General features: G+C 41.9%; 1 protein-coding gene across 3 annotated transcripts in view; it reads right to left on the bottom strand.

Moving 5' to 3' along the window:
• Nucleotides 1-3,799: 3,799 nt before the first annotated feature.
• The window catches only part of SYNDIG1 (synapse differentiation inducing 1), a 47,463-nt gene continuing 36,434 nt past the window's right edge, over nt 3,800-14,828 (bottom strand). For all 3 annotated transcript variants that reach the window (XM_079297609.1, XM_079297610.1, XM_079297611.1), the window contains one exon: nt 3,800-5,572. In XM_079297609.1, the coding sequence (XP_079153735.1) occupies nt 5,414-5,572 (159 nt within the window). In that variant the 3' untranslated portion in view covers nt 3,800-5,413. The remainder of the gene's footprint in view (nt 5,573-14,828) is intronic.

Genomic DNA, 14,828 nt, shown 5'->3' with positions numbered 1-14,828 from the left:
TAGGATGGAACAAAGAAATGCAGCCCCATTGTAATCTAAGGTTCAGTACAGAGAACACCATCTTTAATCCCAGAGATTCCAGATGGATGATTCCAGAGAGGTGGTAGATAACTTAGATGAGCTCTGAAGGCTTAGCAAAAGACAGAGATTAAATCCATGGCCAGGCTGGATCAAGGCCTGCCTTCCCAGGGCTGTGTCCTTTCCATCATAACACCACGAGGAGATGCTGCTGAGGATGTGCCACTGCCTCTTCCATGCACTGCCACCAGTTTGACCCCATTAAGTGTCAGCAAAAGATGTACTAAAGGTAAAGATAGAAGGGAGAAAAGAAGTAGCAAACAGCTGACTGAAAAATATAGCAGGGAAGCAGCAAACAGCTCTCACACCCTGCTGTCCCCTCTGCAGGTGATTATTGAGCAGCACTGTTGTTATTTTTGTTGCTGAAATTGCAGCCTGCTCCTTGATTGAGAACAAAATTGATTTGTCTTTCTCTTCCAGTGTTTCACATATGCCTGTGTGTGAGTTTGGATACGTATGTGTACAAGTACCTGTGTATATGTATGTAAATGTGTGGATGGGTAGCTGTACCTATAGAGCACTAAGAAATAAGGAGTCTGAAAGAGGAGTCTGAAACACCACTGAGTGTTCTGGAAGGACAAATTGAATTTGTATGCAAACAAATTTGGGGAGGGAGGGCTACTGTAACCCATCTGGTGCAACACTTCAGATGCTTTTCCTCTGCTCAAGCTCAGTCTGTTACTTGAAAGGAAATTCTTCAGAGGGATGGTTTTGGCCAAGGCAACACCAAGTTTTCAGCCAAGAGAAGGTGGCTTCCTTCCCAGCCACATGGAACTCTGGCTGTGTGCATTCATAAACTGGATGTAGGAAACTACAGATTCTCTCCTACTTCCCACCTCATAACATCTCTCTGACAAAGCTTTTCCATCCCCTTTGCTTCCTCCTGCAGATCCTCAAATGTAGATCACCTGATTGCAAGTACACTTGGACATGTCCAAAGAAGGAAATGTGATGGCACCAAGGAACACCACCCACCTTCTGACAGTTGCTTGGAGCAGGTTGTCCAGAGCTGCCTCATGATCAGTAAATTGCAGACATATGTTGTGTTCACCACACAACCTTAAACTTGTAACAGTGTTGGCAGCTCCTGCTCTCATTCCTTTGGCACTGCTGTGATCCTGATGTCTGCAGCACTGAGTCATGCCACGATGTCTGGAGCAAAATCCAATGTTCTTTTGTGCACAAGGGAGCAGGACCACGTGCTTTGGTGACCTGAGTGTGTCACTGCAGCAGTGAGCAAAGCCATGAAGCCAGCCAAGAGCATCCTTTGTGCTGGGTGAAACTGAGAGATGGTGGTGCAAGGTGCTGAAATGGGCCAGGTTGGATTAATCAAGAAAACTGACACTGTTCTTGTCGCCCATCTCCACCTCTGCCTCCTGTCTTGGATTTCAAGCTCTCTAAGCCAAGAATAGATATTTAGATTGCATCTTGCCCTGAAAAAAATCTCACAGGTGCAGCCCTTTTGCATATTGTCATCCTGCTCAGGAAAGTTTAACGATCTCTGAGATTGGAACCACTTCCTCAGCAGACATGGCTTATTGTGCCCTCTGGCTGGGATTCCACCACTGGCTGGGATTTTCAGCAGCCTGAGTGAATGTTCACTGGTACCTAGAACACAGGGCATTTTCTCTTTGCCCTTTCTCATATCCTCCTTACAGTGAAGTTCATAGGCACTTAATTGTGTTACGTTTTTGGCTGCCTTTGAATTTCCTTTGCAGGTCAGCAGGTGGCATTTCCCAAATTGTGAGAGGTGTGTGGCAGCCAGCCCAGAGAAGGTGGCTGTCACAGCCGCTGCTGTTCCAGCCTTGGTGTACAGTGATGTTCCCACGCTCTTGTTTCCTCAGCAGGCAGCTCTTGCAAGCTGGGTCTGTGGTGGGAATTGCCTGGATGATGAGAGAAATTAATTTCAGACGGAGCTACAAAAATGCTCAAGGCTAGCAGATTCCCAAATGAAGGCACAAAAAAAATCAATGGAAGTACCAGGGAGTTATGACATCCTGTCAGATGACAGATGCAGTATTAGTCTCTGACCCAGCAAATTATTTGCTGAGTGTCTCTGTTCCCTGAACTGTGAGACTTTCAGAAAGAAGGATATTTTTCTTCCCTCTCAGCGAGTCCCAGAGCTCCTCATGTATCTTTTGAGGTTAATCCACAATGACATCCTACATTATACAATTAAGTTGGAGCTTTTTGACCCTGGACTTTAAAATTTGGGATTTTTCCTTGTAGCTGATGTTAGGTTTCACTACAGCTGGTTAAAAACACCAGTGCCATTTCTTTAATACATCTTCATTAAGCCAATATGGCAAAAAGGTTTCACTTCAGAAAGGCTTCTCTCCTCTCTCTGGGATGGAAGGGATCTATTGTAAACTAAAGATGTCCCTGTATCCAAACACAGGACTCACTGTAAATGGACCATTCCTGCTCTTCCCCAAGGATGAGGAGAGAATGACCATGTGGATAAACTGTTGCTTTCTCAGAGAGAGGAGGTGTTTGTGGCAGTTTCTAGTCTTCATGCCATGGACTTGGAGGATTTCAGATGTTTAGATGATTGCATCTGCTCTGTCCACCAGAGATGTTGCAGCAGGTCATGACATGACTTTTCTTAGAAATACACAGGTCCCTGTCCAGCTCCTCAGTGACCCATAACTCACACAATCAGCAAACTGGACCCCTACTAAGGCACAAAAGCAATCACTGGAAGCTTTATCCCCAGTCTCACCTGCAGGGAGGCCCAGGTCCACCTCTCCAGCAGCCAGCCCCCTTCAGCTCCCTTGGTCACCACCCTGGACTGCCACTCCAAGTGCCAGCTCCATGTCACACTGGGGATTGCTTCAGGACAGGAAGCACAGGAGCATCAACTTTCAGCCAGGTGATGTTTCCAGGAGTGCTCCTGCTATCCAGGTCTTTTACACAACACTGCAGTTCCTCTTTGCTGTTCACTGGGGATCCTGGGGACATGGAAAGCTGAACTCTCTGTGTTTAGAATGCTATTTTTAAACCTGGGTGCAAGGGCTTCTATGGCATTTTTAAGGCCACCCTTGTAGGAAAGTTTTTTTCTAGCTCCAGAGCTGGCTTTCTCCTCTCAGGTTAATATTCAGCCAGCACAATCACCACAGACCAAAAGGCAGAGTCCTCAACCATAAGACTGGTTTTAAAATTACATTACTGTTATTGTTGTTAGGTTTGCTTAATGACCTTACAGTACTTGTATTTGCTTTCTAATTTTTTTGAACCCCAGGTAAACTTCAAATCAAGGCCAGGAAATATTAGCTCCTTTCCCTTTAAGCAAATAATCAGTGTTTTTTTATTCAATACCATGTACTCCAAAGCTCAGGCTTTATAAGAAAGACTGACTGATCTCCCACAAATCATGCATAATACATAAGCAGAAGGGACTAGGAGTGCATTGCCAGTCTCCAGGCTTAGCTTGCAACCCAACAATTTGCCATCCAATATAGATGTAATCCCTACCCCATGGCAGGAGGGTTAGATCTGAATGATTTTTAATCATTAATGTCCCACTGAAATAATTCTCTGGTTCTGTGAATGCAATGCCAAAAAACCTGTCAGTGACTACAACAGGATTTTGGGTGCAGGGACATCCTGACATGGTCCATACAAGCACCTATCAAGGTAGCTGGAATGGGTGTCCTAGGTCAAGCTCCACTCAATCTAATGCATCACATCCACCCCAAAAAAGTGTCACACAAAGCACCAGTGCCTTTATACCATGTGTTTTAATAAACTGTACCAGAAAAATAGGTTTGCATATGTTTGTTCTCCACTCCCCCCAAAACAAAAGAAATAAAATTTGAACCAAAATAATGGAAACACAAAACAAGGGAATAAAACCGTCCCAGAGCAAAGATGACACAAATACAGAGTTGGAGGGAAAGGTCTTTGATGACATCCTTGTTTAAAGAAACTGTGTTTGTAAAACATGAGGCAGTTGAATAATAAAATGACAATTTATTTGATTGGTTTTCTCCTCTCTGTGTATATATATGTAGCTACATATATATGTCTATGCTGTTACATCCTGGGATGGGACGAAATAATAAGACAAAAAATAGTTGAGTGCAGGGAAATCTGTAAGACAAAAAAAAATCAGTTGAGGTGTGGGGAGCAAATAAAGAAGAAAATAAATGCATCATTTCAGTCAGTGAAGTAAGGACAAGGCTCAATTCCCCAACAATTTACCAATGCTCTGCTTCCTGGGGAACAGGCTTGTCTCCATGGCTATGCTGTGCCCCAGTGCACGGCTGAGCTGTGAACTTCCCATCTGAGTGATATTCACTGGTCTGTGGATGAGCAGGATCCCAGAAATGTATGAAGCATTCCCTTCTCTGGTTAATCCCCATGCTTTACCATGATTTTTTTTTTAATTTAAAACTTATTAATATTTCAGTTTGCATTTTTACCCAGGTTTCCTGCACTGACTGCTGTGCAGGTCTCCACAGCAAGGTGGAGCAGCCAGATGAGCAATAATGCCACAGTAAGGTGCTATTATCACAATGTGACTGGATGGAGGAGTTAATTTTACAAGGGGTCTCATGTCACTTTGAAGTTGCACTCTGTCTGCAGAGCCTAGTCATGCAGTTGTAACCTCAGCTGTTCTTCACTGAGTGGGCCTGTGGAGCATACATTAATACAAAAACAAGGAAAGGAAGTAAAAATGTTTTTAATTTCCTTTTCTCCTTCCATGGAAACCTACCCCCAGCCAGAAAAGCAGACAATACCACTCTATGATGAAGTGTCTAGCTCACTCTTAGGCAAATGAGTCCTGCATTCAAAAGACAAAACAAGCCATGTTCTTTCTCTTGTTTTTATATTGCTCTTTCAGAGAACCAGTTGCTATCTACGCTGTCCCAGATCTCAGTGCCGTGCTTAACAAGCAAATTAAGCACAAGCTCATGCTGGCTGCAAAGTTCAGGTGACCAGGAAGATATTAAGAGAACAGCTCAGTTTGCCAGATGCTTGTAAACACCATATTGAAAAGAAGGCAAAGGCAAAACACCCTTCTCCACACATTCCCCATCTTCCTTCCTTTTATTTTTTTTTTTCATTTTTTCACTCTCTGTCTCTCTTTTACTCTTTCTTTTTTTTTTTTTTTGTACAGGTGATGATGAAGATAAGCAAGACTTGTGCATCACAAATGGTGGAAGTTCCCCCAGCCCCTCCAGCTTCCCATCCTACAGCAATGCACAAGCCCATCTCATCCTGTACGTCCCCCCAGGAATTGTCTCTTTTTGGAAAACCACGCAGTCTGAAGTGCTGGGGATTTCTGCAGTGCAGGAGCTGGGTTGGGTGGTCCTTCCCCCTTTCCTGAGGCTCATAGATGGTTGTTTTTTGACAGGTAGGCAATAAGAGCCACAGCTACCCCGACGTAGATGCCAGTTCCGATTGTGATGGACAGGACAGCCAGGAAGAGAGCTCGCCGGGAGCTGGAGCTGGCGTGGTGGAAATCCCCCTTGGCCACTGCTTTGTTTGTCTGCAAGAGATACAAAAACAATGCCACGTGTTTATTTGGTTTACCCAGCAATGAAGATGTGACTCTAATTTTTTTGGCTAAACAGGATCCTGGGATGCAACAGGTTGGACTGGTAGGCAGTCAGACTGTTTTCAGTCAAATGAGGTCATGTGCACAATTGAGATGGATCTCAAGATGCTGCTGCATCTCAAAGGAGGGTGTCATTTCTCTAGACCGTGGTGTGGTATCAGGCAGGGACACCTGGCAGGCAGTAAGAGATCTGTCACCTACAAGACAGGTCTTTCATAAGCAAATGAGCTCCCTAAATTCCAAGACAGTCTTTGTTCCCTCATTACAAGAGTGAGGAATCCTCAGTGCTTTAACTGGATGCCTCCACAAATGATCAATTTGCTGGGACACATTCTTCCTCAGTGCCATCTACTACTCTTTTTTTTTCTGGGTTTTTTTTGTTTGTTTGGTTTGGTTTTGGTCTGTGTGGGTTTTTTTCACTACTGAGACCAATTTGCAGCAGCCAAATGACAAGTTTCCACACATTAAAAAAAAAAAAAAAAAAAAAAAAAAAAAAAAAAACCAAAAAAAAAAAAAAAAAAAAAAACAAAACCACTTTGGCCTTTCTGTCAATGACTTTGTTAGGAGAACTGTCTCTTCTCATTCATCAACCTAATTTTTTAAGCATAATGCTTTATGGGTATTTCAGGCAGAAACAATATCAAACAACACAGACAAGGCTGCAGGCTGGAGGGAGCTGTTCCAAAACAGCAAGACATAAATAACACAGGTTTACACACCTGCTGCCATGTCCTTTGGATTAGGTGGGGAAGGCATCCTAACTCACTTTGCAAAGCCTCTCAGCAGGGTAACCAAAGATTTTGTGATCTTCTTGTCTGGAATGACCAAAGACTCAAAAGAAGATCCCTTCTTAAAAAAATGCCAGGGGCCTTTGGGATCACATTAGGGTCTCTTAGAATTGTTGGCAAGGAAAGCAGAGAAAGTTTTGGAAAGAGCTGGTCCTTCAGCTCCCCTCAAAGACTTTCCTCATGCACCTGATGTGCACCACAGAATCAGTCTTATATGGAAGGTTTCTGTTTACTGAGGTTGGACTGAGGTAAATGACCAGCAATGAATATAACAGAACTTTTGGATAAACTGAGATTCAACTCCCCAAAATGAAGGGAAAGTTTAAAAATGACAGAACATTTTCAAAATGGCATTTCTGAAATGTCACTTTATGTAACAGAAAAATCGGAAACATTTGGGTTGACCTCTTTTAAATTAAACTTTGTAAAGTTTTATACCAGTATTTCTTCACCTAAAAATAGATGGGAAGTCAAAGGGGAAAAAAAAAACATTCATCAAAATGCCAAATAATCTGAAAACTTGCCAGTATATCTTGATTGCTTCAATAGAAGAGGTTGGATTTACCAAAAATAATGAGTTGAAAGACTCAAAAGGATTCAGAAGGCTGATTTTTCAAATACTAGTAGCCTTTTTCCTGAAAGGGACCTTAGTGTAGCAACAAACCCACTCAAAAAGAACAGGGTTTTTTTCCTTGATGAACTCTTTGAGGACAGCCCTGACCTTTGTGAAAGGACTGGATCTATGGTGAAAATCCAGTTTCTTGTTAAAATGTTCACCCAGCCAAAACCAGATGCCTTGAATTAGTCACGTGTTTCCACTAAGTTTTTTAATTATGCAGCTCCAGACATTATGATATAGAGTAATTTTGCTAGGGAAACACACCCATGTCTTCCCAGAAATTCTAGTTTCCAACAAATTAACTAATCTGAGTGCATTTATTTTCCTCTTAACATAACACATGTTTTGTGATTTAAGAAAATTAAATCCCTCCTACATGGAATTTTAACTGTAGACTGCATTGGTAAGGGCACACGGGAAAGACAAGCTTATAGCTCTCCTTTGTTACTGTCAGAAAGATTGACATTGAGATGGAGAAACCAACCACACAGAAACCAGCTTTCATCTGTCAAAGAGTAGTCTGGAGGAATTTGCCCAAAAATAGTAAGAAAATTCTTTGATTTTTAAAAATTTCTTTTATATTGTCTATGTAATTTTCTAATATGAAAATTACAGTATTTCTGCAAGTTTAAGCTGAAAGAATCAGAAAATACTTACCAAACAAAATGCAACTTAGGCCAAAATGAATAGTTTAGCATCTAGTAAGTAATGAACTTTTTTTCTTAATTTTCTTTTTTTGGGGGGGGAGGGGGGTTTCTTCTACAGGAATCAGCTCTTTGGTGGTTTTAATCGCTTTCAGAAAGTCCATTAGTTTTGGGACTAATCCAATCATCCTATTTCATACCTGACACAAAGAAATTACATCCTGCTGAGTTTTCCAGGAGAGATGTGCTTTGGCAAAATCCATGAAGCCAAGAAATGTCTTGTGTAGATCAGAGTCAAATCACACACAGATCACCAGATTTTCCATAGCTTTTTCAGCAACATCTCTTTCAGGAACAGGGTAGCCAGGAATGGTTCAAGAATGAAGACACAAATGCTCTACCAACATGAGCTTAATTCACTACAGACTCACCAAACTATGCATGTCAATACCAAAGTGTCTCAACCTTTTCTAGTGTGCTTGAAAGTTGTTGCAAAAGTTAGTGCTCTTCCTGATCAAAATTGTCTTATCTGTGGAGTTTTATAGTAGCTCTGTGTCTTGGGTTGCCATACAGGATGTGGCCAGAAATGTGTGTTCTGTCCCCATCTATTGAAGCTGGGGGGACAGTGACCCTTATCTCTGTGGCACACACCATCTGCTAATGGGCCATCTTTAAACCAGCTGGGGCAATCATCTTTATCTTTCCACAACCCATCCTCCCTCCAGGCAGATATCATCTGCTGCTGGCCCATTCAGTCCCACTGTGTGACTGATAAAATTACATCATCCCACTGGGAGATGCTCCAGCCAGGGGGAGGGCCAAGCCTTTCCTACCTAGATAAAAACTGAGATTTTGAACACCAAGGTACCTTCTTTCTTTCCACTGGATTCCAGAGGAAAGCCAGACCTTTCCACATCATCCCTGGAGCTTCAGAGGAAAACTGCACCTTCTCCAGGAGCACTGCTCCAGCTGAACCACATCTGCCACTGCAGGAGGATGCAGCCACCATTGAATGGGACTGCTGCCACCACCCTGACTGACTGACAGGGTGTCAGGCTGTATTCTGACTCTGTCAGTGTTGGGACTGTTCTTTGTAATAGTGCATTTCTATTTTAATTTTTCTAGTAAAGAATTGTTATTCCTAATTCCCATATCTTTGCCTGAGAGCCCCTTAATTTTAAAATAATAATAATAATAATAATTTGGAAGGAGGGGGTTTACATTCTCCATTTCAAAGAGAAGCTTCTTCTTTATTGGCAGACACCTGTCCTTCAAACCAGGACACTCTGTCCACTCACTCCTCCCCTTCCCTGGCAAGGCTGTGACTGCAGCCAGACGATGAATGTAACAATTTAATGCAGCCTTTGGATAGGAGCAGGAGGCACAGGCTGTGAGGAAGGTTGGGTGCTATGAGGCTGAAAACAGGGATTTTTAGCAAATAACCATCAATGAATCTTTTCTTTAGAGGCTTTGGAACTAAGTCAGAAAATTGAGGAGGGGTGCAGGAAGAAGGAGAAAGGAGATCTGTAAGGATTGTCTTCTTCTGTTTAACTAAAAAAATACACGCCTTTTTAAGAAACACTTTCAAGGAACTTCCCCAGAGGTTCAATTTGAGCTTCTGCAGGCTGTATTCAGGATGTCTCTGGGCTGCATGTTTCATAGGCAGAGAGAGGATGAATAATGTACCTCCACTGCAAGGCTAAAATATTCTGCTGCATCCCACAGTGACTCATATATCATATTATCAAAATACCTTCTGGTACACAGTATCTGGAAACAAGGAACATGCTGATCACAATTATTAATCCTGCTTCATCTCCCTGGGGCTGGAGAGCAGGACTGGCTCCATGAAGGAGGAGAAGAGATTATCCTGACCCCTTTGGTCAGGTGGTGAAAGAATTTCTTTTCACTTCATGGGAGCAAAGAGCCACAAAGGCCAGGGATGCACAGGCTCCATGCAGACACTGGTCACATTCTGAGTTTTACTTTTTCAAGTGCATGCAAGAAAAATGGCACAGAGTGAGGAGTAGCTCATACAGACAATGCTCCTGCTCCTGTATCTTCTACCTTTCTTCTAGTCACTCTGTCTCCTCTTTTTAACTTGCCTAAACTTCGGCTGATCTCCAATTTCTGGGCAGTAATTCCACCTTCAGGCTTACACCACTTATTTCCACTGATGGTCAGCAAAAGACTCCAGTGTCTTTGCTAAAGACATGGGTGGGTAAAGGGTGAAGTCAGGATCTGGCTCTGAACCTTGACAGTGCCAACAGGGAGGTGCCAGTCAGCTGGGGAAAGCAAGGGGCTGACAGACACTCAGCACAGGGATTTGGATAAGGCAGGATGGATTCCAGTCCTGAGGAGAGCATCAGAGGGACTATGAAGTCCAACCAAACAGCTCCACAGGCAGAAATTATAAACTAAATAAAGGACAAATTGTTCTTTGCTCTGATAGATCTTTGAAAATTCCATTATGCCCATGGTATAATGGAAAGTTCAGCCTGTGGTGGCAAAGAGCTCTTCTAGAAGTTTCTTTAATTTCTGCTGGAAGGATGGCCCAGGGAATGGACGAGTCTCAAACAGACCTTCTCCATCTGGAAGTTACTGAGGAAACAGTGGGGAGCATGTGTCACCTGAAAGACAGGTACTTCCAAACAGATGCAAACAGTTTAAGTCCCTCATAGTTTAGTCTCAACTTTCTTCATCCAGCCTTTCAAGTGGCATTTCCTGCATTGTGAGCATCTCCTTCTTTTCCCTGCAATATCATGTTAACTTCCAGCCTTTACAATTTCCTGCCAAACTCCTGAACAGTGATGTGTCAGATGAAAAGCAGTGGCATAAGAAATGGCACTTCTACAGCCACCAAATTAATTGGCACTGTGTTGGAGAATGAGATATACTGGGAACAATATTTACCTCTGGAGATCTCTGAAAGGTTCAAGAGAAAAGAGTAAATGAAGGGGGGGATGTAAATGAAGACTAGCACGAGACTCTTTTTGTCTCTTTTTCATGTTTGACCTTCACAAAATCTGTGTTTCAGCCATTGGACCATTTTGGTATCAAAGCATTCTGCTGGAATTTGAAAATATGGAATAGGCAAAGACATGATTCAGCCCTTGGCTGGGGGTTGCCTGTGTCATTTGATTGTGTCTTGGAGTAGAAATAAAACTATAAATGTCGGAGTGAAAATTCAAGTCTAGGAAAAAGAGCACAATAATGGGAACAGCAGGAATAAATGAGCAGAATGACCTGAATGAGCAGAATGCAGAGGGATGTTTTTAGACAAGCTCCACAGCAACAGCTGTTCATTTGTTTGCACTGAAGAGAATGAGACCTCAGCCTGAGATACAAAGGCAGTTCTCTTTTCCTGGCATATACAGGAATTTGGATGTTTATGGTAAAGAAGATGATTTTGCCATTCCACTTTGCTTCTAGCACTCAAGCAGATGTTTTGTGATGAAGAAAATTTGGAAAAGATGACAGGTGGGAAGGCCAGTTTAGAACATACAAATTCAGAGACTTCCATGTCCTTGCAGTTGTGTAAAGTTTTACAAGGTGTTATTCACAATCTGCTTATACACAAATATGCCTGGAGAACATCTCCTGTTCATTTCACAAGGAAAATCAGGGCTTTTAGAGCCCTGTGATGACTTTGTTAGGCTCTGCTGAAGGCTCTGCTAGAGGGAGGTTTTGGGAAAACTCCATTCTTCTCTTTCTACCTCTAACTTGTTATGTAAGTTTGATATAGAGTGTAGAGAGAAGTTTCCCTTTGTCCCAATACAAACCTACTGCCCTACTGCTTCTCCCTGCAGTATGTCCACAGCCCTGTTTTTTATTGGTTTTGGGGTTTTTTTTTTGTTTTTGTTTGGTTTTTTAGTTTCTTTGTTTGTTTGGTTTGCTTTGTTTGTTTTTTTTTTAAGGGGAAGAACGAGGTAAAGACAACAGGTGCTGTTTTAAGAGCATCTCTGCAATGGTTTCTCCTCCTGACAGGAAGAGATTCAATCAGAGAATTAGTTCATCAATTTCCTCACCCACAGGTGTCCCTCCAGAGCTGAAACTAAATCCCTGGGAATTATAAAGTCCCCTACCATATTAATGATTTTTGAGAAAATACTAAGAACTGTTCACATAAGATTCACTCACTTGTTGATCACAGTAGCCTTCCTGGCTATTTATTTTGGTATTACAACCACCCATGATTTCCTTGTGTGTATTCTGTGTCACACTGTTTATCTACTCCCATTTCCATGTGTTGAGGACCTTCAGAACAGCACTTTCTGAACTGCTATTGGCAGCAGCTAGTCTCCTTAGGAGAGTTTGTTTTTTACCAGCACAAGTGGTGAGTGCCACACTAGTTATATGGAATTGTCCCTTGAAGGCTGTTTCTGGGAATACCATTTACCAACCTAGCCTGCAAAGTCTGTGGTGCCTCTGATCCTCATGGATGTGGTTTCACTTTTCTAGGAAGGAGATCCATCCTGAGCTATTTCCATGAGAAACATTTTGCAGTTTGATATGTTAAGGGTAAGAAAGTTATCAGGCACTGTGGGCTCTGCAGCACCTGACAGTGAATGTGAGGTAACATTCATCTTCCTTTGCTTACCTTGCATGAACTCAGCTTTTCTAAAGAGTCACTGAAGATTGAACTATGAAGATTATCTCTTTCATAGAAAAGCTTTTTCTCCTTTCCATTCCTCTACTTTCTCAAAGTCCACAAAACCCCAACTATGGGGAAAAATAACCCCAAATCTTTACTTTTTTCTTGCATTACATTTTTGTTTTCTTTAAAACTTAATCCTCTTTTCTCCCTCTTTCCTGGAGACACAACATGAGTGATGCAACTGGCTTTAGCAGGCAGGCACAAAGAGCTTCATGACCAGAGGGGTGATTAGCAATAACCCTACTCCATAGATTGTGTTTAGTGGGATATGAGAAAAAATGCCTGACAAACAAAAGTGAGAAAAAGTTGTTCTTGGGTTCCCAGCACTTTTAATCCATCAGAAAAAATGTTAAGGGCAAGGAGAACCACTGGCTGGGAGGGTTTTAACCATCTCTTCATTAGGGCAGAATGTTTAATAATTTGCTTCGGAACTGGAGAGAATACCAGATAATTTAAGAGCCTGATGATCCTGCAGCACTCTTGCAAGGCAAACAACTTCAGCAGGGAAACATCCCACTTAGACTCCTGAATTATTCATTAGCAGGCTGCCTTCAACTTCCCTATGGCCAGGCTAAGGACACAATACAGTTCCCTATCTCCCAACACTGTCAAGACCACAGAAGGAATTGCCATAAGTCACCACAACAGTGACTAAGTGGCAACACAGGCAGCAGAAATTTGTCACAGAAAGGTGCTAATTTCAGGCCTGAGGATGTATCTGATTAGGGCAAAACTTTCCCCTGTGGCATGATGTCAGAAAGGAAGCCACTGTTGGTACACATATCACCTTAAATGATGGGAATGGCATCTGTGCTCCATGGGTGCGCAGAACTTGGACTGTGAAAAGGTGGAATCCCCAGAAAAACAACTCTCTGGGACCATCCCCCCCACCAAGAAGGGTGAAAAATGACCAAAAGGATGCTTCTGGATCCACAGGTGGTTATAACCTTTTGCCTGATCTCTCTCACCACCTCGTCTTTTCTACTTCTTTCTATCTCTCTACCTCACATTTACTATTAATTAAAATCTGTATTATTCACTTTGGCATGTGGTAGTATTTGCACCTTAACTCCAGCAGGGGCATCTCTCACCCACTGGATCACAACATCAGGAAAAGCTGGAAACTTTCTCCAAACGTCTGAGATCAAATTCTCCTTTGGATACAATGGAAGAATTAAAATTGTTTTCAAACTGGCTACAAAAGAGACTCAAAATCACTTTGTTTCTGAGCTTGCAAGATCCTCTAGAGATAGATCTGTGTCTTTTACACACATCTCACTGGAAAAATCCTACAAGGAAAGGAGGATTCAGCAAACTCAGGCTTATGCAAGGTACATGGATTCCACTGAACTTTTATTTTAACATCAATTAGAGATAAATCTAACTAAATCACAGGGTCACTAGGATACAAAGAGTGTCTACACAGAATATTTGCTGAATATTTTAATTGTATTGCTTTTAGATGCAAATCAGTTTACACTGAGCTTTTCTTATCAGCCAGCCCTGCAACACATCTCTTTGCAGGATATGAACAAGGCTCTCCTTCCTTGCAAATAAAGACTTTGGTGTAAGGAGCTTTACTAATGTGTGCCAAGAAGAAAGTGACTCAGTTAATCTGGATCTGGTGTTAGAAAAATGCATTTGACATTAGGAAACACTGAAGACAGATTATGATAAAGAGGAGACAGATAAATAGCAGGAAGCCCTAAATTCAACTCCAGAAAACTCCTGGTGGTCTGAAGTCCCCAGGGCAAGTAGGAAGCACCAAGCCTGGCACCACAAAGCGCAGTCCACACACACACACACACAAACAAAAAAAAAAAAAGTAGGATCCCAGGAGCTTAAATTCCTTCTGTTCATATCCACAACCATTCCCTAATAGGAGCAGCACCTGCTTGATCTCAGATTCAGCATTTTCCTGCCTTCTGACTTTGGCTCCCAGCCAGACAGCAGCAGTAAACCCAACTGAGTGTCAGGAAATCTGTGCTTCAGTGTATCAAAACTCTGGGTTTCCCTCTGAGCAGTGACAGAAAACAACCCTGGACAAAACTGTCTCTTTCTTGCAGACACTTAGGTTTTTTATTTCAACAACTTAATGTGTTACCTTTCTCTTCTGATTAGTATGATTAACATTTCCTTTCCATATAATATAAAATATTTGGATTTCGTCAATTAACTTAATTGCATTAAAAATACAACTGTTACATTCCAGAAGATGAAAATGCAGAAGGAAAGTTTTAAAAGTTCTAGAGGAGAAGAAAAAAGAAGAGGCAGATCTTTTAACAATTTTTTAAAGTCTAACTCTACTGAAGATTATTCTGAGATAAAGAAGAGGGACTGAGATAAAAATTTTCATCTCTTTCTGATCAAGAGCAGAAAACACGGTAAAAAAAATATGTTGAACACAAATGTATGCCATCAGAATTCTTTTTTAATTATGGAAATTAATTTTAGCAGTTTCTTTACATAATTTTGAACT

Source organism: Erithacus rubecula (assembly GCF_903797595.1).
Source record: "Erithacus rubecula genome assembly, chromosome: 2".
Lineage (NCBI taxonomy): Eukaryota > Metazoa > Chordata > Aves > Passeriformes > Muscicapidae > Erithacus > Erithacus rubecula.
Note: the sequence above shows the minus strand (reverse complement) of the source record. Positions and strands in the feature narration are given on the sequence as shown.